The sequence below is a fragment of the Protobothrops mucrosquamatus genome, unplaced genomic scaffold (genome assembly GCF_001527695.2).
Source record: "Protobothrops mucrosquamatus isolate PMUCROS unplaced genomic scaffold, P.Mucros_1.0 scaffold10, whole genome shotgun sequence".
NCBI classification, from domain to species: domain Eukaryota; kingdom Metazoa; phylum Chordata; class Lepidosauria; order Squamata; family Viperidae; genus Protobothrops; species Protobothrops mucrosquamatus.
The window spans coordinates 2,184,617-2,206,873 of NW_015386397.1; the positions used below are offsets into that span (position 1 = coordinate 2,184,617).

The following is a 22,257-nucleotide window of genomic DNA, read 5'->3' on the forward strand; positions in this document are numbered from 1 at the left end:
TAACAGACAATCTTCCACAGGATTCAGTAGTAGTAGTATTAGTAGTAGTAGTAGTAGTAGTAGTAGGAATAATGATGATGATGATGATGTTGGAAGGGACTTTGGAGGTCAGTTAGTCCAACCCCCTGCTCAGGCAGGAAACCCTATACCATTTCAGACAAATGGCTGTCCAGTCTCTTCTTAAAAACTTCCAGTGTTGGAGCATTCATAGCTTCTGCAGGCAGGTTGTTCCACTGATTAATTGCTCTAACTGTCAGGAAATTTCTCCTTAGTTCTAGGTAGGGATCTCAGAGGCTGAAAAAGGATTGGGAGATATCAAGATTTCCAATACAGGGATAACAATTTTAAGTGATGTAATAATTGTCCGTCTCAGGAACATTGCGATTGGAAGCCAGTGCTTCTTTTGTGTGAACTCATTGAACACGGCTTGTGTATAGTACTGAAATATTGTCAAGGATTTCTTTGAATTTCATTGCATGAATTATATTTGTAGAAATTTGCAAGCATCATGCATTGCCTTCTTTATTCTTAGTTGGATTCTTCCTTAACCTTATCTTTATCCTCAAGAGTTTATTACCCATTAGAATCACGCCTGTCTATCAATTAAAATGTTGATGTACTCTTCCCCTAACTCGTTGAAACTTAGTTACCTTACCTTATAATTGTTTATTTCTGCATGTTTTCTTGTGCTGTTCATCTGTAATGGTTTGTACCATTTTTGGACTTCTTGTACATAACATCAGGCCTAAAATTCTTCCAACAAGTATTTAGTGGAACAGAACCTGACTGAATCATCCATTTGACTTTTAAACAAATTTTTAAATATGTTTTAAACATAAACCATATTTAAGTAGGTTTCTTGACTCTTCTTTGAAGATTTGGAAGTACTAGGAGGAAAATTAGATCTACCTCCCTCCTGTTAATTAGATCTACCTCCCTCCTGTTAGATCTACCTCCCTCCTCCTAGGAGGAAAATTAGATCTACCTCCCTCCTGGGTTATGACTTTTGTTCCAAATAGTTTAGCAGTGCTACCTGTTTGCAAACTCTTTTTAGATTAAGGAATTGTTTTATAAATAATCAAGTAATGCCAGAATATATTTTAAAGCAAAAAATGGCATATATGAATTGTTACTACTAAGTAAGTTTTTTGGTTAAAAATATAATCTGCAAGACGACTGCATTGCGACTGCTAAAAGTGTTTGAAAATCTTACATGAGAATCTTATTAGTCTTCTAAAGGTCTAATATTCGTGTTAGATTTAAGATATAATACCTCTGACACAGATATTGGGTTGAAGAATTCACATTACAGTCAACATTAGCAAACAACAGAGAAAATTACTTAAGCCGTTCATCATTGATGTTATTATCTGCTTGCTGTATTTTTTTTTCTTCTTGGAGACTATCTGGGTAAGTCCCTGCAGTTTTCTTGACAAAAGTTTTTCAGAAGTGGCTTATCATAGCCTCCTTCCTAAGGCAAAGAGAATGTGACCAGCCCAATCTTATCTAGCTACTTTCTTCCTAAGGTAAGACTAGAACTCATAGTCTCATGGTTTATAGCCTGATGCCTAATCCATTATATCAGAGTGGTTCTGTATATGCATATACAAGTAACTAAAGTTGCTGGGGAAAGCCCATATAAATGATAAAAGTGTAGCAAAGGGAAGGGTGCTTATATTCCTATATGACTGCCCTGTGTTCAGAAGTTCTGTTCAGAAGTAATTAAAAATGTTAATAGTATATAGGTAGAGGGAAATTTACTTTCAGTCCCAAGATATGCTTACTGTCATTATTTAATGAGGCAACTCAAAAAGAACAACAACAAAGAAAACCAGTTCATAATAAATGAAGTAAGGCTGATCATAGCATAGTGCAGGTAGTCCTTAACTTACTACTACAATTGAGCTCAAAATTTCTGTTGAGACAGTTGTTAAGTGAGTTTTGCCGCATTTTACAACCTTTCTTGACATAGTTTTTAAGTGAATCACTGGAGTTGTTAAGTTAGTAACACAGTTGTTAAGTGAATCTGGCTTCCCTATTCACTTTGCTTGTCAGAAGGTCACAAAGGCAAACACATGACCTCGGGACATTGCAACTGTCATAAATATGACCCTGTGGCCAAGCATCTGAATTTTGATCATGTGACCGTGGGGTTGTTGCAACCATCATAAGTATGAAAAGCAGTCATAAGATCCTTTTTTCAGTATTGCTGTAACTTTGAACAGTCACTAAACAAATGATGGTAAGTCAATAGCTACCTGTATTGTAAAAATCAAGAGGCTCCATCACTAAATCTATATTACGGAAAATTATGGGAAAATATTGTAATGTAAACATTGATATAGAAAAGGAAGGAAATATTGAGATGTACTTGAAAGATTACTTTTAATTCAATTTAGGAGAAAATGATCCATTATTCCTCTTTTTCTTTACTCCAATTCCACAAGTGTTGCTATTGGAATATTGTTCCTAGAATTTTTTGATATGTGTGCTAGTTTTTAAATTTAAAAAGTTAATTATTAAGATTTATCACACTTAAATATATTTATGAAACTAAATGTTCAGAACATACTTATTAATTAAAAAAGAAAATGAATTTCCCCAAGATTTTAATCCTTTATACTGTGTTTCCCCAAAAATAAGACACAGACGGAAAATAAGCTCTAGCATGATTTTTCAGGATGCTCGAAATAAAATCCCTAGCCCAAAAATAAGCCCCAGAAGATCGTCAGCCAGACGGACACATTTACTACCGTATTTCCCTGAAAATAAAACCTAACTGGAAAATAAGCTTTAATGCATCTTTTGGAGCAAAAATTAATATAAGACCCGGTCTTATTTTCAGGGAAACACGGTAGTTCTCATGCATTCAATTATATCCTTACATTTAATATATTAAGCATATAACTATATTTCTACACTTACTTGGCATAAGTTGTAACAGTGTAAATAAGAAATATTTGTTCTACTAATAATGAGAAGACGATGCAGAGCATAGTAACCTTGTCTTTGTAATAGAAGTTTTAAAATTATCTTTCCATAATCTGCCATGAGAGTTAATTTGATGCAGTACATAGCTAAAGGCACTGAGATAGAAACCAGGAGACACTAAGATCTAATCCTGCTTTAGGCACAAAGCCAACTAGGTGATTTTGAGTTAGTCTCTGTCTTTCAGTACTAAGAAGTCCATAGCAAATCACTTGGAGAAAACAAAAAGTTGCACATGTAAATGGAATGGGCAGGAACCAAAATTGACTCAGAGGCCTCTCCTTTCCTCCCATCTTTGCATAAAAAGCACAGAACTAGCAATTGAGAATAGTCGTCTTATAAGATGCTTCCTGTTACTATTTATGGTACTTTTCATAGATGTTTTGTTAAATATTTATAAACTATGATTCATAACTAGATCTCATTTGAAAAGTGATTTCTTCATGTTTCTTTAATATGTATTTGCTTAGTGTGGGGAAATATATAAAATCTTTAAATGTTCTTTTTTTAAAAAAAAAAATAATTTTTAATTATTACCTTTTTTACTTTTCCCAGGTACTATAGCAGTATTTTTTTTATTTGTATATCTGTGATGTATGGCTTAAAACCAATTTGTATATAGATCCATTGTGTTTCTCCACCATCATCAAAGGAAATTGTGAATATGTCTTATTCTTGCAGTGCTTTTCAATGCATACTTAGAATTCCCACATACTTGAAGCTAACTCTTAATTAGCTGTCTTAATAAACTTCTGTTTGGCCAAATTACATGTGAGACAGAAAATGAGAGATTGAATAAAAATAGACTGCCTTAATGACCTCATTTCTATTTCTATTTAAAAGATAGAAAAACAAATATTTTTGTTGCAGTAGATCATGTAAATGCTTTTTCATATTCATTGTAGTTTAATTGAAAAATAGATTTAGTCTGTCCATAATTTAAAATGTGCAGAACATAAGCATCTACAAGCCCCAAATTTGAAATGAGAATAAAGTGAGACTAAAAATTATTTCAAATACATTTATATATCATTCTTAGCCTACTTATTTTGTAAAAATGAGCCCCATATTTCATTATACATATCCATTCAAAATCGTATGTTTGTAGGCAATCCACTCATAAGCAGCAAGTCTAATTAGATCTTCAATACATTAAGTGAAGGGGTTATACATTTATAATTGCAATATCAGTTTTTTAGTTCTAGTAAGGGCATGGAGAATATATTTATGTCTAGTTGTTAAATTCCATGTATTAAATATGTAATTCAAGAACATATTCTAAAAAAATCAATTTTTGCCACAGTCACATTTATATACCGTAATACAGATTATATTACAGAGATATAATACAGATTGTATTAATTATATACAGATATAATAGAGTCCAGTAAGTTGTAAATATTTTGTGTTGTATAAGATCCTCTGACATTCTTGGTATATAAGATGAGACTTTCTCCCATTGACTAGGTAATATAGGAATCTCTAGTTCTTTCTTCCATTGATCTTTTAACATCTGCATATCAAACTGATTTATTTATAATAAGTATCTATAAAAACTGGGGTTCTAAGTGGATTGAGTTGAGTCACCCAGCCAGCTTTCATGCCTAAATTAGAACTAGAACTCACAATCTCCTGATTTCTAAGCCATCTCTCTCTCTCTCTCTCTCTCTCTCTCTCTCTCTCTCTCTCTCTCTCTCTCTCTCACACACACACACACACACACACACACACACACAGTATTTTCATAAGATAATTATATATCAAATTGTAACTGTTTAATGATCTAATAACATACTATATTCTATGTTGTTTATTTATTACTTAAAAATAAAAGCCCTTATGCATTTTGTAATGTATGGGTCTTTGAATTTTGTTTTTGTATTGTTTCTATTACTATTTTGAACACAACAAAAATAAATTAAAAAAAGAAAAAAGTTGTGTTATTTTGCTTGCAGAACTCATACTTGTGAAGAACATTAATTTTTTTAGCTGAGTTTTAAAATTTTCTTTCTTACTTCCAATTTCATTTTGTTCAAATGAAAGCCTACCTTTGTAGCCACATTTGGAAATTATCTATCAAATGTTTGAAATGCAACTGATAGAGACAATTAGTTATCCCATAATACTTTCTCAAATGACAATTCCTCTTTTTCTTTCTCTTAAGTCACTATTTCCTGTATCATTTTTTTTTCTGATAAATGTCATAAGCCAACTTGGGGCACGCTGCTTATGCAGGATCCAGCATCCCTCATTTTTTAGAATATAGTCTGTTCTTTCTGTTAGTTCCAGTTTAGTAGGACTCCATGTTCTTTGTGCTTCTACTAAAGTTTATAAAATTAGCTGCTGGTACATCCAAACTCCTGAGCTATAAAAGATATTAGCAGAACAACTTGTTTATTTTCTTGCGATTTCACAGGTGGCCTTTACTGTGGATTAAGGGCCTATTTTCCTGCAAAGGTCAACAAGTAAGCAAATCAACATAAACTTAAGGTTTGGCATCCTAAAAGTTTAGCAACAGATAGACAGGATATTTGTTTTTATTTCAAAAATCATTTCAGGTCTGATCTGATCACACACTTCTTTCTCCTCAATTCCTTCCTGTCAGTGGCAGCAGCGATGGAATATGGGCCTGCTGGTTGAGTTGCTAATATAGCTTCTGTGATTTAAAATACATATATAAACCACAGATATCAGAATACTCAAAAAATGCTTTGTAATAAGAAAAAGCCATTTGCCTACCAGCTGCTAAATTTTTCAACAAAGCCTATCTGTTGAGTTCTGTGGGCAGGTTGTCAAATACAAATGTGTGTACTGAACAAACAGCATTAGGACAAAACTTTGGACCACTAGCCAAGAAATTTGTTTCACTGTTTTGTTATTATTGAGCTAGACTGAATCCTTTACTATTATTTCTTTGCTTGAATTACTTTTATGATTAGTTGTACTTAAGCAAACAAAGCAAACTCCTTCCTCCTTCTATTTTATCCACAATGATTTATCTTTCACATGCTACAATATCAATCTTCAGCCATATTAAGAGCATGGAAAATCCATTTATCCAATTGTAAAATGCCATGTGGTAAGTATATGATTCAAAAGAATATTATCCTCTGAAAATTTTAGCTTTTTTTGCACAATCATATTTAGGTAATCCACCACTTTCTCCCCAAACTTGGTGAATATAGGACTTCTAGGAACATTTTTAAAAGAACATCTCTTAACAAAAAATGATTTTGACAGCCTTTAATTTTAGAACTTGTTGGACTCTTACTTTTTTTTAGGGATAAGTTGTATAATTTTAGATCCATTTACATTTTCTCTAGAAGTTAGAGAGTGTCTTAATTATCTAGACATTATAGGAATCTAATTCTTTATTATACTTATTTTTTAACAACTGCATATGAAATTGATTTAATGATAATATACATTTAAAACAATAGTAGAATGATTTTTTTGTATGTTTGCTTTTATTTTAAAGGATTTTGCAAGTTGTTCCAGTATCTTAGACATCTCCGAAGCTGAAATGTCTGATCCAAATAATGTTAAAAATTTTATAATTGTAAATGTTGCCATTGAGTTATATCTGAGAAATGATATTTATCTCTTAATATAGTGTGTGTTAAAATTCATGTTCATCCTCTGTCCCTGCTTCTATACAATTTTTTGGTTTTTCCCATAAAGTCAGTTTGGCATAAGAAAAGGGTCAAATCTTTTTTTTTATCAGACATTCCAATCCATAACTTCCTAACGGACATCATTGTGTCCAGAGATAACTAGACTTTTAGTATATTTAGATCATAATCATGTCTACCAAATCAAAGGTGCTATGTATGTATATTCCAAATTAGAAAATACCAATTGTTTGCTTCCAGTATTTAATACTTGACAATAGATAAGCATGACGATATAGATTTGTAAAGATTTGTAAAACTAAATCCTCCCTCATTAATTGATAATTGTACTTTTTGTAAAGATGTTCCAGGAATCAAAGAACTAAAAATTTTCTAAACAATTTATTTTCTGAAAACTTTTCTAGTATATAATCCTATCAAAATATAAATCAATCTGGTAATAATGTTCATTTTACAGAATACAAAATAACAGATTTGGAAGGACCTTGGAGGTTTTCTAATCTAACCCCCTGCTCAGGCAGGAAGTCCTATACTATCCCAGACAAATGGCTGTCCAACCTCTTCTTAAAAATCTCTAATGATAGATCACCCACAACTTCTGGAGGCAAGATGTTTCCCTGATTAATTGTTCTCACAGGCAGGAAATTTCTTCTTAATTCTAGATTGGATCTCTTTGTTAATCTTCCATCCATTACTTCTTGCCTTGTCCTTAGGACTTTTGGAGAATAGGTTGATCCCTTTCTCTCAGTGATAGTCTTTCAGATATTGGAAGACTGCTATCATGTTGCTCCTAATCCTTCTCTTTGTTTGACTAGACATTCCCAATTCTCACAAATGTTCATCGTATGGTTTAGCCCAGTGGTGGTGAACCTATGGCACGGGTGCCAGAGGTGGCACTCGGAGCCCTCTCTGTGGGCACACGTGCTGTTGCCCCAGCCTTGCCTCCCCCCACGACTCCCTCCTCACCAGCAGCCCCCCTGGAGGAGAGTTGCCCCCAAGCATGGCTCATGCGGAGCAGCGCAGCGCAGCCAAGAACATGGCAGCCAGGCAGTGTAGACAAGATTCTGCCCTCATGCCCTATTGCGTGGGCAGAGGGCGTGGCCGCCATGGCGCTGCTGGGCTGCCTGGGTGATCTGCGGTGGGCCCTGGAGGCGGTGAGTGGCCCTGTGGGCAAGTGGGGTGGGGGACAGGGTGGGGGCAGAGCGGGGGGCAGGGGGTGGAGCGGGGGCAGGGCCAGTTTTTGGGCACTCGGTCTCTAAAAGGTTTGCCATCACTGGTTTAGCCAGTCTCCTAATCAATTTTTGTTATTCTCTACATTCTTCCTACCATAGAATCTCAACCTAAACTGGCTGCAATATTAGAAATGTGGCCTTATCAGTGCAGCATAAAGCAGTAGTAATATTTCATGTGATCTTAATACTATCCCTACGTTGATGCAGTATTCACCTTTCCCCAAAGGATAAAGTTTAATAGCTCTCAATTATCAATATCTGAAGAAACCTTTATCCATATTTTATTTATATTACATTTTAGTAACTGAGTTATTTCCTTTGGAATATAACGTATTTGGTACAAATACCAAATTGATATTCCTTAAATGGATAGATAACTCAATTTTCACCTATTGGCATCAATTCTGATTTAGACCAGTTAATAGTGCATCCTGCTGTTTTGTTAAAGTCATCTATCTTTTACATAAACACTGGGATAGTAGTATACGGTTTAGAAAAAAACAAAATAATGTCATTTGCAAACAAAATTATTTTTGTTAATTAAGTTAATTAACTGAATTAACTACTATTCCATAGATCTCTCTATTTATTTATTATTTATTTATTATTTATATTTCTACCCCGCCCTTCTCCCTGCGGACTCAGGGCGGCTTACAGCCTTTTAAAAACAAGTACATAACTACAAAAATACTAGAGTTAAAATGTTAATTAAAATAAAATATTATTATGAGGCCATTATTATCCTATTTTTAAAAATTATTATAAAACCAAGTTAAAAAAGTAACCCTTAGGNGAGGTAATCTGAGGCAGCAGGCGGTCTCGGAGATAACCAGGTCCGATGCCATGGAGCGCTTTGAAGATGATAATCAACACCTTGAAGCGCACCCGGAAAGCTACCGGCAGCCAGTGCAGCTCGCGCAGCAGCGGCGTTACATGGGAGCGACGAGTCACTCCCAACACCGCCCGCGCGGCTGCATTCTGGACTAACTGGAGCCTCCGAGTGCTCCTCAAGGGGAGCCCCATGTAGACAAACATGTTGTCTAATAGCATAAGCCAAGAGTTCCATGGATGTTAAAAAGCATGGGTGAAAGTGGATATCCTTGTCTACTTCTTCTGAATACTAGAGAAGTAGAGAAAGCATGCCATTAGTCTTTACTTTAGATGTGGGTGATACGATATCTTCATCCGTTTTATGAATATCAAAGAAATTCTGAATCTATTTAATATAGCATTATATATTACTATATAATTCTGAATAAAATTTTAAAAATTGACAATTTATATCTATTGTAGTTTTATAGATTTCTTCTCTTTTACTTCAAATAATTGGAATGATTGCCCTAGTTTTCTTTATTTTAAATGATTAGCCAATATATTACTGGAACTTTTGCCATTTCCCCAATATTTGTCGTAGATATGTAAGCATAAATTCTGTCTGCTGTGATATAGTAGTTAATGCATATTTCTTTTTCAATATTTGTATAAATAAATGTTTAGCCATAAATGTTTTCATTCATTTTTCAAATATGCCCATTTTATTTTTAATTTTAATTTTATTTTTGCATTATGCATAAGCAATAATTCTATTGCAAATATATGTTTTATATGCATTTCATTCAAAATTTGGGCACTTAGTATTTCTGAATTCAAATCAAAATATTGTGAGGTTTCTATCTGCATATTTTTCTTTGTTGTATTTTTTTTCACTTTTTTGTTAGAGCACTTTTTATGAGTTCTTTTTTCCTTTTTTTTGACAATGTATGTATCATCACTATTTTGTGTTTGCTCTTTTTTCTTTTTGCTCTTTTTTCTTTTTGTTATTAATTAAGAAGCAATAACAACTTTTTAAGTCATCTTTTTCATCAAATTTTCTGTCAATTGAATAGGAGGAAATAGACTACAATACAATATCTGTGATTCCAGGACAAAAAACAAAAGACTTGTTTTATGCTCCTACTATTCAGTATGGCAGAAGTTGGAAATATTTTGAGTTTTGTTCCATTAAAACATAGCCAGTTTAAAAGGCTGTCAAGCCTTTCAAATTTGGAACAGAACTTTTGTTTGTCAACTTATATGCCTTTTCAATCACAGAGTGGAACTAGGAGGCTTATTAAATAGGATTAAATTATACATTCACTTGCTCTTTTTCTGATCTTTTGGCTATAAAAGTGGGGGGAGGTGTTAATGGATAGAATAACAGCAAAAATCACCGACACAATTAATAGAAGAATATGCGTTAGTTATATATATAAATAATATGGAGCAGATCACTCTATCTTACCCCAGATCTTTATGCCTTTATGGAAGCTCATCATGGTTGAATTGTATATTAAGCTTTTTCTCAGGAACATATTCATATATACTAGGTTATATGGGCAAATCACAGATTCCTATTTCATTAGGCACAATCATGATATTTCAAGATGATCTTTATAGTTACATAACTATAATCTTCTGAAAAATGAAATTATAAATTTTCATTATATGCAAAGCTCTATGCTGTATAACTGAACATATAATTACATCCATAATCTTACATAACTGCATTTTTATTTAGCATTTAATACTCATTTGAAAAATTTAGAAGAATTTTAGATTAGTGTTAAGTAAATATTAAATGTTCAAATGATTGAAAATTTTCTCCTTCCTAATTAATCACAGTTGTATAATATCTTTTGCAGTTCTGTTTTAATTTTGAATATATGAATAGGCAAATACCTTAAATCTGATATTAAAAATACCAGATTTGAGGTGATGTTGGTATTTATTTATGGTTAAACATGAGTAAGAGAAACTATTACACATCATCTCTTAAATATATAAAACCATTTTTAACTATATTTAGCACCTTCTAATGCTCTAAAATTCAGATAATAATGTATATTTGTCAGCAATGCAAAAAAGCATTTCCCATTTTTATCCTGTAGACAATAACATGATTAGCCTATTATTAATATAAATGGTTAACAATTATTGGAGCAAATTCTATATACCGCTTATACTAAGCAACAGGTTTTTCCAAGGATAATTTATTCCAGCTATGCTTAAGCCACTAACTTAATTTTCTCCTTTTTTTCTAGACAAAATTTTCATCTGTTGAGTGGCAGCTTTCTTCCTGTGAACTGCTGTCGATGTCTTCTTGCTATAAAACCAGAGTTCCATGACCTACACGTGCTTTCTTGCTCTGCTCCCCCAAAACAGTCATGAGTTAGCTATTTCCAGATATTCATCCTCTTCCAAAAGAGTTACTTCATTGATATTCTGGAATACAAGGTGCTCAATGAATCGAGAGCCCCCATGAATGAAACAGCCAGCTCTTGCCAGCAGATGGCTAAAAATTGCACCATACATGTAGCAGGGATGGCACAGGAGGACAGGGGTCAAGTATCACCCACTTTCTATCATGGTGCCAGCCAGGAACTTGATTTATCCACCAAGGTATACAAAAGGGAGTCTGGGAGTCCTTATTCTGTCTTGGTGGACCCAAAAGCAAGTAAGCCACATCTTCATGACAGAGAGGAGCAGCCATATTTCAGGGAGGACAGAACAGTAGGAGAGGCCCGAGCCGTGAAAGAAGACAGGGAGAACTCTGACGACTTGCAGGACGAGGACGAGGAAGAAGATGAAGTGACTTACAAAAGGGAGCAGATAATAGTAGAGGTAAACCTTAACAACCAAACATTAAATGTATCAAAAGGGGAGAAGGGGGTCCCCTCCCAATCCAAAGAAACTGCTGTTCTTAAGACCAGCAGTGAGGAAGAGGAGGGTGACAGTGGGGAGGAAGAGGCCACTGAAGACAGTAATGATGAGGAAAATGAGAGGCAGAAGAAAAAAGAGCAAAGAGAGGAAAATGATAGTGTTGCACAAAGGAGGACAAGGAGAGCTGCATCTACTGCAGCCGCCACATCTTCCCCTACTTCCAGAACTACAAGGGGCCGTAGAAAGAGCATTGAGCCTCCCAAGCGTAAGAAGAAAGCTGCAAAGGAGCCCAAGGCACCTGTGCAGAAATCAAAGTGTGAAGAAAAGGAGACTTTGACTTGTGAGAAGTGCCCCAGGGTGTTTAACACACGCTGGTATCTGGAGAAGCACATGAACGTCACTCATAGGCGCATGCAGATCTGCGACAAGTGTGGAAAGAAATTTGTTCTAGAAAGTGAGCTCTCCCTTCACCAGCAAACAGACTGTGAAAAAAACATTCAGGTAGGTTTTCTCACTGGTTTGCCAGATTTCCCTACCTTCTGCTGTCCCCTGGACACTTTGCAAGGGGGGAAATCCTTTGAGGAGGACAAGTTCCCAAACCTTTCTACTTTGATCAACATTTCCTCTTGCATAGTTAAGGAAATTGACTTGCATGGATGTGGGGAGGGGAGGGAATGATGCTTGGCTATAAGAGTTCTCCACACAACCTTGCAGAAGAAATGGAACATTGCATTCTAAACATACACATATATTGTACATTGGTTAGTATTAAATGGAAGACACATTCTGCAGTTTGCTTTAGTTAAAAAAATAACCATTATGCAAGATATGTAGACTTGCATATGTAGACAAGATACGACAGGATGCAAGTAATTTGTAATAATGAAATTGCATAAATCTTACTTAGCTATAAATTGTTTAGGAAATATATAATACAATGAGACATCTCATGTCAACTAAACAGCCTATTGTACTTTTCAGTAAATGTAAGAAAAACATTTGGTCTGTAAGTGTGTCAAATATCTGTTTGCTATTTAGTATGCTATGGATTGTTGTTAGATTTTGAAATAATTATTTAAAAATAAGTGACCTATGTTTGGGGACTGAGAGCTATTATTTCCTCAGAATCCTTTTGGAACTGCCTGAATGGGTAGAGCTGGATGAATAAGAAATAAAGCATTCAGCCAGGATAAACAAGCTCAAAACCATTCACATTCTCACACTTTAAGAAACAGTATTTTAGCCTTCCTATTTCATCCATCTTATCAGAAATTGTTGTTGTTCCTATTACCAATGGTTAACTTACCATTATAATCACGGTGAAGGCAAAATATGGACTTCATGACTGCTAATGGGTGATGGGGAACAGCAGTTAACAGCAGATCAATCAGACAGCAAGAAAAAAGTGAGTTTGGGCTTTTTGATTCCATGAAAGATAGTTGTGAATTATACACAGATAATTCTGAATATCAGAAAATTATTGGATAAAATACATTGCATTTTGCATGCAATTTATTCAAGTTAGTTCTTGAATGAAACTTAATAAAGTATAAGTAGATAAATATCTACCAATCTAGGTATTGTATACAGAGATCATAGAGGGACTTATAGAGCAAAGTGATAAACATTTTGGAGCAGGTTCCCTTAAAGAAAGATTCCCTTAAAAAAAAAAAAAACATTTTTAATTACTTTCCCATAGCATTGGAGATTAAATTCAAGTTAGTAAGTTAACATGCAGAATGAGCAAATCCAAGAATCTTTGGATGAATACAGATGAAGAATCCGTGTACATATGGTCAGCATTTATGTGGGTTTAATAAATGGATCAGCAAGATGTTTATTTTCAACTACAGACTCTGCCTGAGAATATCAATATTTAACCTGGTAGCATTTATACTTTTTATTCTAATCGATTTTGATTTTTTAAAAAATAATAAATATTTGAAATAAATATGACATAAAAACATAACCTTCAAATTCTTCTGTGGGTCTTCCACCTATTAGCTATTAAATGCCCAGTCTGGATTAAAGGATAAGTGATCTTCAATTATGTGATCGGTTTGCAGTTGCTTCCTTCAATGTGCTGATTATTGTTGCTGGGATCAAGAGTGGAATTTTGATTTAGTATTCTGTTATCCCAGACTCTGATTTTTGTCTCTTTTCTGTAAACTGGATGTGATATTTCTGATATATATGTGAATCCAGAGGAATAAGACACAGATGTTCCTTCTGCTACTGCTCTGTTCAATTTATTCAACAGTTCCAATTCGTTGTTATTCCTTGTGCCAGCTTCAGCAATCCTTTGGTCCAGAATTCTTATGCTGTTATGCCCTAGGAACTGGAATCTACTTCTGTCCTCCAATTTGAATGGAAAATAAGAACGAGTTTCAAATCAGATAACTCTAATCTGCATTTTGTAGTAGGTTTATTATTTTTAAAGTGCTTTGGACTAATTTAAAAAATCTTCACGGAGTTTATATTTATCTCACTAGATGTATTGTTTAAAATTATATTTTGCTAACTTACTCCTGAATGTTTCGCACAATATAAATAACTGATAATGTTCTGGTTTCTTGGCACAGAATTTAAATTTGGGGAGAGAGAGAGAGAGCATTACTTTCTTGTATAACTGGTCTGCTAGGGTTATGGTAAGATGTATTAATGACTACTTGTACTGAATAATGACACAAATTACAAATATTTTTATTTTGCTTTGCTTTACCATCTTATCTTACACAAGATAAAAATTACAAAGTGTCCTTGCCAACTAAAATTAGCCATTAATACAAAATCACATTACTTTCTTTAAATATAATCTGTCATGATTTTGGCTAGAGGAAAATGTATTATTTCATTTTCTCTTATTTCCTATCCGTAGTCTAACTTCCTGTACTCCAAATAGGAAAAACAGTTGTTTCATTTTGAGTAATTTATTATAATCCCACAGTTCATAGCGATATATTTCCAAGATTATGCTTAAATACAAATGAGCTATTTTGATATCAAACATCATTTTCAAGCTATCAGGCTAGCTCATTGAATTTAGTCAATATCCTTCTGCAACATCATTGCTCTTTCCATCAATGTATTTTGCGCCTGTGTGAAGGGCTGGTAGAAGCCTGGATGTTGCTGCTGATCTGCTCTTGAGGAAGCAGCAGGTGGCGATGTAAGCACACGAATACTGTACTCACTTAAACCTTGTATCTGTGGTTTCAGTGACTGAATCAACTGAATGGCATTTTAATACTTGTCACAAACAGTGTACATACTGTTGTAGCCTTTTCCTTCTGTATGTTCATTTCATTTGGTTACAGCTTCCTGGTGCCATCTGAAGTGAACTTTGTTTAAATTATTCTTCTTTATCCTGTCCACCCATTCAGTGTGTTTCCTGTAATAAGTCATTCAAGAAGCTTTGGTCCCTCCATGAGCATATCAAGATTGTCCATGGATATGCAGAGAAAAAATTCTCCTGTGAAATATGTGAAAAGAAGTTCTACACCATGGCTCACGTGCGAAAGCACATGGTTGGTGAGTTTTTCTGTCTGTTTTTGCATAGCATTGTGCTTCTTTCAGACTTATGATTCTGATGCTCAGCCAACTGTCCATGTAGAATTTCACGTGGCTCCTTGTTTACAGATAGGTTAGTCATTTTAAAAACACCTATCTGAAACTATGTCCTTATTCATCTCCGTTAGTCATTACTGGATGGGATAGAGAAAGCCATAGAAGTAAAAAGAGAAATCTAGTCTTTGGCCTCTCAATCTGCCCAATGTAAGACTATCTGAGGCTCTAATGTGGGGAATATATTTTAGATGCAATTGGAGAAGGTAAATGTCATTTTAGTCTATTTGCAATTTGTTGTTTTAGTTAAGCCCCATTTATTACAAGGGTACTAGTTTTATAATAAAACTTGTATATTTTGATGTGCATCTTCCTGAATGCAAGCACTGAGGTTAGGGAGTTTATACATTTCCTCTTGCCTTTGGAACTAGAATCTATATTTGAAAGAATTAAAGCATATAATATGGGTAAAATGTGGGATACCTTCACGGTAAAATACCCATCTGTAGACCTAAATGATATAGGAAAAACATTTGAACTCCTTTTCAGGGCGAACTAAACTGTTAAAAAAATATTCTCACTTGGCTGAAATAATTTTGACCTAGTGAGATAGCTAGGAAGTTCGAACTTAGAAGAGAGTTGTTGAGAAAGGGAATTAATGAAAAAGGGCACTTTTGTCCTGTGATTACATGAAGTCTAATTATGTAGTTCTCTGTGTCCATGCCTATCATAATTTATAGTCAAATTAGCATGCTTTGTTTTTACTCTGTACTAAGCTGATTTCTGTATTATAAGGCACAATAAATAGCATTTTTATTTCCTGAATGTTAACTGCTACTTTAAGTTATTTTGCTTATATTATAATTTAACTATAGACCACCACAAGAACCATTCTAATTGAATGACACCCAAATAAATACTTTAAATAAAATAAAAACACAATTGGATCCAATCTTATCTATTTTTAGAGTATACCTCTTGAAACCACTGAGACTTAAGCTAGTTATGACTGACTTACTTAATTGATTGATGTTTCAGCACATACTAAGGACATGCCATTTACATGTGAAACCTGTGGAAAATCTTTCAAACGCAGTATGTCGTTAAAGGTTCATTCACTACAGCATTCAGGAGAGAAGCCTTTCCGATGTGAGGTATGAATTCTGCTCAATGTCTAATTGTAAAAAAACAAGCATATAATTATAAAGTAATATTAAAATTGAATAGACATGAACAATAAAATCTGTGCTATAAATCAAAGTCATCTCTTATCTAATATTCTATTTTTACAGTTACCAGCATACAAACAAGACAGGATAGTAATATGCTCACACTCCACTGCAAATTATTGTCATGGTGCCTTCTTAAATCTAGGCCAGAAATGGATTATATTTCAGTGATGATCATAATATGTATCAGTCCTTGATAAGAAACCAAGGATATTATGGTGCTGCACTGCAGCCAGAGGAAAATATATTGGGCAGGGGAAGATGCGGTAGAAAACAGTTTAGATCACTGAAATATATGAGGTAGACAAGGTTAGACAAGGAAACCAACTCACTGAAAAACTAGAACTGTATTTATTGAGATAGATTATAATAACAGAATCTTACAAGTTTGAGGGCACCTTAGTGCTCTCTGAGCTTGCTTGTTTTCTTGCAGATGTTTCATTACCCAAACTAGATGACATCATCAGTGCTAGTAAGAAATGTAGTTTGCCATCAGTTTATATTCTAGTGGCTTGCCCTGTCAATATTGATTGGGTGGTTTTAGAGATTCTTTGGTTGACCACCCCCATCAGCACTGACAAGACAAGCCACCAGAATATAAACTGACAGCAAACAGCACTCCTTACTAGCACTGATGATGTTACCTAGTTTGGATAATGAAACATCTGCAAGAAAATAAGCAAGCTCAGAGAGCACCAAGGACTCCTCATTTCAACCCTGAGCTACAAATATTCTCCTTTATTTGTCTTACAAGTCTGCCTGTGTTTTTCCTTCCCTCCATCTTAGCCTCCACGAATCAGGATAGCCAAATTAGTTTCTAATATTCCTAGGCTCTCTAGATTCACCACTTACTTCTGCATGTGCTGTCCTCTTAATGGCTTCTGGATAATTTCTCCAACATCATCTCCATGCTCCTTATAGCCACTTCCAGGAATGACCGCCTTGGTATTTGGTACCAGTCTTGATAGACGCTTGTGCTATACTGCAAGATCTGGAAATGAAGGCTCAAATGTCCTGGTTTCTAATTGTTGCTACTTAATGGATAAGACTTATAATAAAGCTCTCCTCCTCCACAGCTTAATTGTGGATGAAAGGGCTGGATTTTTTTTTTGAATTACCAAAACTTAGCTGACCAGCAAGGGTAGCCCAAGGTTAAGATGGTGGTATAGCCATTGTCATTTGAAAAGTCTGATGGCTTTCAGGTGCATTGTTCTGCAATACCCAGTTGTGAATTCCTGTTTGTGAAGTTGGGCAGTAGGGGTTCAGAGAGAATTATGCTAGTTGGAGTTCATAGCTGGGTTGGCAGTGGAGTTCCATGGGCTTATGGTATGGCAAATTTTAATCTGCTGATTTCAAGTGCAAATTTGGAGGCTACTCAAGTGGCTACCAAGTACCTGACTGAAGTTACCTCTATGCCAAAACAGGGGCCAAAAAGTGTCACACATTGAACCTTGTCTTTATCTTGGGACAGTTGCAATATAAACTGGACTTGAAGAGTACTAACATAAATCCCTTGCCATGAACAGATCACTCCCACTTGGTCTTTGATTTTTCTTGGGCTGTATTCCACTACAGAGAGGTAGAAACGATTTGATCAGTCTGCCCCAGGCTGATTGGTTTTCAGAAGAGGGTTGGGGTCATTTGTGGAACTCTTGTGCATGATTTGACTGAAACCTTAGTTATTATTTGGAATAAGAGTGCAATTGTGTCCTTAAATCATATCCCCTCTGTGCAGGTCCTCTATATCATAGAGAATTGTCTAGTTTTCAAAGAAATCCAGTTGTAATGAAGTGACATAGAACATTGATAGAAAAAAGCAAAGAATACAAATAATTCTTGATTTGTGACCACAATTATTTTTGTGTTAGGAACCAACAGGTAAGGCTAGGGAAAATTTCATCTAGTACCCGATGAAAGTACAGGCTCCCTTCAGGCTATATGCTCTCTCCATTGTTCTTTTCTCTTTATACCAATGACTGCATCTCAAGGGAACTCTTTGTTCTGAAATTTGCAGATGATACAACTGTCATTGGCCTCATTCGAAACAGGGAAGAGTCTGCATGTAAACAGGAGGTTGAACAACTGGCCCCTGGGTGAGCCATAACAATCTGGAGCTGAATAAACTTAAAGAGATGAAAGCAGATTTTAGGAGGAGCCCTTGTGTTTTACCATCTCTTACCACATTCGATAGCACAATATCAGCAGCAGAGTCCTTCAGATTTGGGGGTTTTATAATCTCCCAGGGCTTAAAATGGATACTTAACATTAGAACCATCATTGAAAAGACCCAAGGAATCCAATCTGGAAGTCCAAATCCTCCACTATTTTTAGCTTCTTGTAACATTTTATCTTTAATTCGTGCTTTCTTCCCTTGCCATATGAATCTTAATATTGTTGCGTTTAAGTCATCAAAGAAAGTCTTCCCCAGTTTTACAGGGATTGTTTGAAATAAAAAGAGTAGTTTCGGTAGGTTACTCATCTTCACTGTTGCTATTCTTCCTAGCAATGAAAGTTGGAGGCTTTTCCATTTTTCCAAATCTAATTTTATTTGTTTCAACAGTCTTTCATAATTATCTTCTTTTAATGTTGTACATCTTGGTGTTAAATAGATGCCTAGATATTTCACTTTTTTCACTATTTGCAGATTAGTCTTTTTTGTAAAGTAGGTTTTCTGTTTATCTGTTAAATTTTTTGTTAATACCTTAGTCTTTTCTCTATTTTCAAACCAGCCACTTCTCCAAATTTTTCTATTTTCTGCAACAATTTAGTAGATATTTCTAGTTTATTACTGTGGATTAAAGAATGGATAATGCTGAGAAATAAAAGACTTTTCTACCTAGAGGGGCATGACCTGCAATTGGGTTGGCATGCCTTTCTGTGGTATGGGAAAAATAAAATACACAGATATTTTCAATGCCATGCTATAAGGAATGTACTCCTTTTAGAATGGGACAGAATAAAACAAAAAATCTATATTAAAATACCAGAGTGGCTCTCAGCAATGGAAGCTTTTGCTTACCCAAATTTAATTAATTATAATAAACTTGTCACCTATAAAGATATTTTGGATAATGATGGAAAACTTAAAGACAGGCAAGATCTACAACAACAAGGTATTGACTTATCATGGTGGCCTTACTTACAAATCAAAACAAAATATGAGAAAGATCTAAGGACAGTGGGATTTTATAAAGAACAGATAGAATTTGATCAAATACTCTTGAAAAGAGATGAAAATTTGATTAAGAAACTTTATAGTTCTCCAGCACTGGAGATGGAGGATCCACCCATGGGTAGTAGACTGTATTCCTGCCCAATCAGATTAAGTCAGCCAAAGTTGCCACGCCCGTCCTGGACCCTAGATCCCAGTCTTGACTTAATCTTGCCCATGGACGGACGTATAACTCTGGCTCTCAGGCAGGTATAGTCTAGACTCTGGATGAATCCTCCACCTTCTTTAGCTATTTAGTTTAAATCAACAATCTTGGATAAGCTGTTAGAAAATAATAGCTTAACCAAGTCTCCAGTTGGGAGTAGGAAATTGGTTACTGAAGAGAAGGGGCTCCTTCTTCCTTTCCCCCTCCCAGGATTGACAGGGTAGAAGGGGATCCTTCTTATCCCTCTCACCTCCAGCATCCATTGGATCCGTTCTCACTGGAGCTCGCGGCTGCGGCCCGGTGACGAACGGAGAGTAAAAGATTTACCTTGCAGGCCCGTTTTGAGGCGATTTCACACTCAGGGCCTCCCCGCTCGGCTTCCCTGCTGAGGAGACACGCGCGCGCGCGCCTCACACCGCTCGGGCCGTTTGGCCTTCAAACGGCCGGGGAAGCAGCACGAGTGTCGAGGGAGACCTGCTGGCTTGACGAGCAGACGAACGGCCGTTCGTCCCTCATTTGCATTTTAGGCGCACCGGCGGGGGTTCCCTCGATCGTCGGAGCTGTTTTTCCTCAGGTCTTGCAGCTCTCCTGGGGCTAATTGCCGGCGCGAGCTATCGCCATTTGCATCGCGCGACGAGGGGAATAGCTGGGAAAGCCTTGCAGTGGCTCGGGACTTATTGCCAATCGCGCACGGCTGCCATTTTGAGCCGCGCGTCGGGATAATTAGCCAGGAAAGCTCTTTTCCTCATCTGTATTTTGAATTCAGGTTTAAGGAATAGTCAGGGGGGTTTTGGCATTGCGCAAACCGCCCAATATTCAACGGGCCGCCATTTTGAGGTTCGGCCGCCATTTTGGGAACCACCTCTGACTTGAATTTCACACCCATTATCAACAGTTAGGTCTAGCTTGTGCTAGGGATCCTGAGCAGCCCTACAAAATTCCTCCTCAGGCCCTCGTGTCTCCTAGCCTGCTTACTTACAATTTAAGAGCAAAAGTCACTCTTTTCGTGACTGTTGTTGCCAGTTTGGCCACGAGGATTCCAGGTGTTCCATCAGAGCACCTGTCCTTTTCCTCCTCAAATTAGGCCGGATTCCAGACATACTCGACTTGTGCCTGTCCTTTTCCGACCAATAAGATTACTTAGTGGGTAGAAAGTTCCTGGGTTCCATCCGTACCCTCAGTGCGTGTGTCCTCACCCAGAAGTTGTGTTCTCCAGATACCGGGGGGTCCCACTCGAGTCCCTGTGCTATCTGAGAATGGAGGCTACCAATTCTTCCTCAGCAGAGGCTGCGCCTCCTCTACCCACCTTGATGTCTGCCGCTCCACCCAGTTTGGAGGGTCCTGACTTGCCTACATCTAAGACCAGGGGCAGGTCTACGAACAAAACCTCCAAGAGGGCAGACAAACAAGCCAGCCGGAGACATCAGGCCCTTGAAAAGGAATTTTCTAGAGCACAAAAGGCAGCTAGGCTAGATCTTCTTCAAACCGAGGGATTAACATCCTCTCTACCCTTGGGACCTCCCGCCTTTTCCCCGAGGGGTTGGACTACGGGAGAACTCTCTCATTCCCCCGTACCTCCTGCTCCGAGGTCACATTACGGCCCCCCAGAGGCAACCTTCACCCCTACAGCTGCAGGTCTCCGACCTACGGAGTCGGTCCCCATGCCTTCAGAGGATCGCCTGACCTTCCTGATTGCGCAAGCAGTTGAGAGCGCCTTGAACGCCAGAGCGATTCAGCCTAGACCTCCGATTGCGACCCCCACCCCTACACAGGGTCAGGTTGAGGAGACTTATGACGCACCCTCCTCACCATCAGATTCCTCGTACTCAGAGGGTCCATCCCTCCAGGACCAGGGCACTGACCAGGGGTTCCCAATGTCTGAGGAGGAGGAGACTTCCCCTGATGCTCCGGCATTCAGTGGCATGTTTAATCCTTCTGCTTTCGTCACCTTGCTCCGAAAGGCCGCATCAACAGCCCACCGGGGATCTGAGCCCCCTTCAATGGCGGCTACTGTTTCCCCTGATCCGGAGTTGGATCCCAATTTTACTGAGCCAGTGGCGGCTCAACATCGCATCCCATGCCCTCCCATGTTCATGACGGCTATACAAAAGCAATGGGCTTCCCCAGCTTCTCTCCCGTTACCTAGCACCACTGACAAGATACTTTATAATGTGGCTAAGGAGCTGGAAGAGACCTTGGAGGTACCTGCAGTGGATGAACCACTCGGTCCCCTGGTTTCAGCCACCGCCATACCCGGGGATGTCTCTGAAGCCCTCAAAGCGGAGGACCGTAAGTCCGAGCTTGCTTATCGTAAGACCCACCAGGCGGCGGCTTGGGCGATTAGAGCGGCTTCCTCCGCTTCATTCTTTAATAGATCCGCCCATCGCTGGCTCAAACAGCTCCAGGCCCGGACCCCAACTGAGGATGTCCGCTCTCACCAAGACCTTAGTAAAATGATAGCGGCAATTGAATATGCATCAGATGCATCTCTCCAAGCCACCAGGTTTGCCTCCAAGGCTATGGCATCCAGCGTCACAGG

The 22,257-nt window shown here is 37.0% G+C and overlaps 1 protein-coding gene across 1 annotated transcript in view; it reads left to right on the forward strand.

Annotated features, from left to right (window-relative positions):
* Positions 1 to 10,948: 10,948 nt before the first annotated feature.
* The window catches only part of ZNF652 (zinc finger protein 652), a 32,964-nt gene continuing 21,655 nt past the window's right edge, over positions 10,949 to 22,257 (forward strand). Inside the window, exons 1-3 of the mRNA XM_015810424.2 lie at positions 10,949 to 12,052; positions 14,932 to 15,079; positions 16,151 to 16,266. Coding sequence (XP_015665910.1) covers positions 11,150 to 12,052; positions 14,932 to 15,079; positions 16,151 to 16,266 — 1,167 coding nt within the window. The 5' untranslated portion in view covers positions 10,949 to 11,149. The remainder of the gene's footprint in view (positions 12,053 to 14,931; positions 15,080 to 16,150; positions 16,267 to 22,257) is intronic.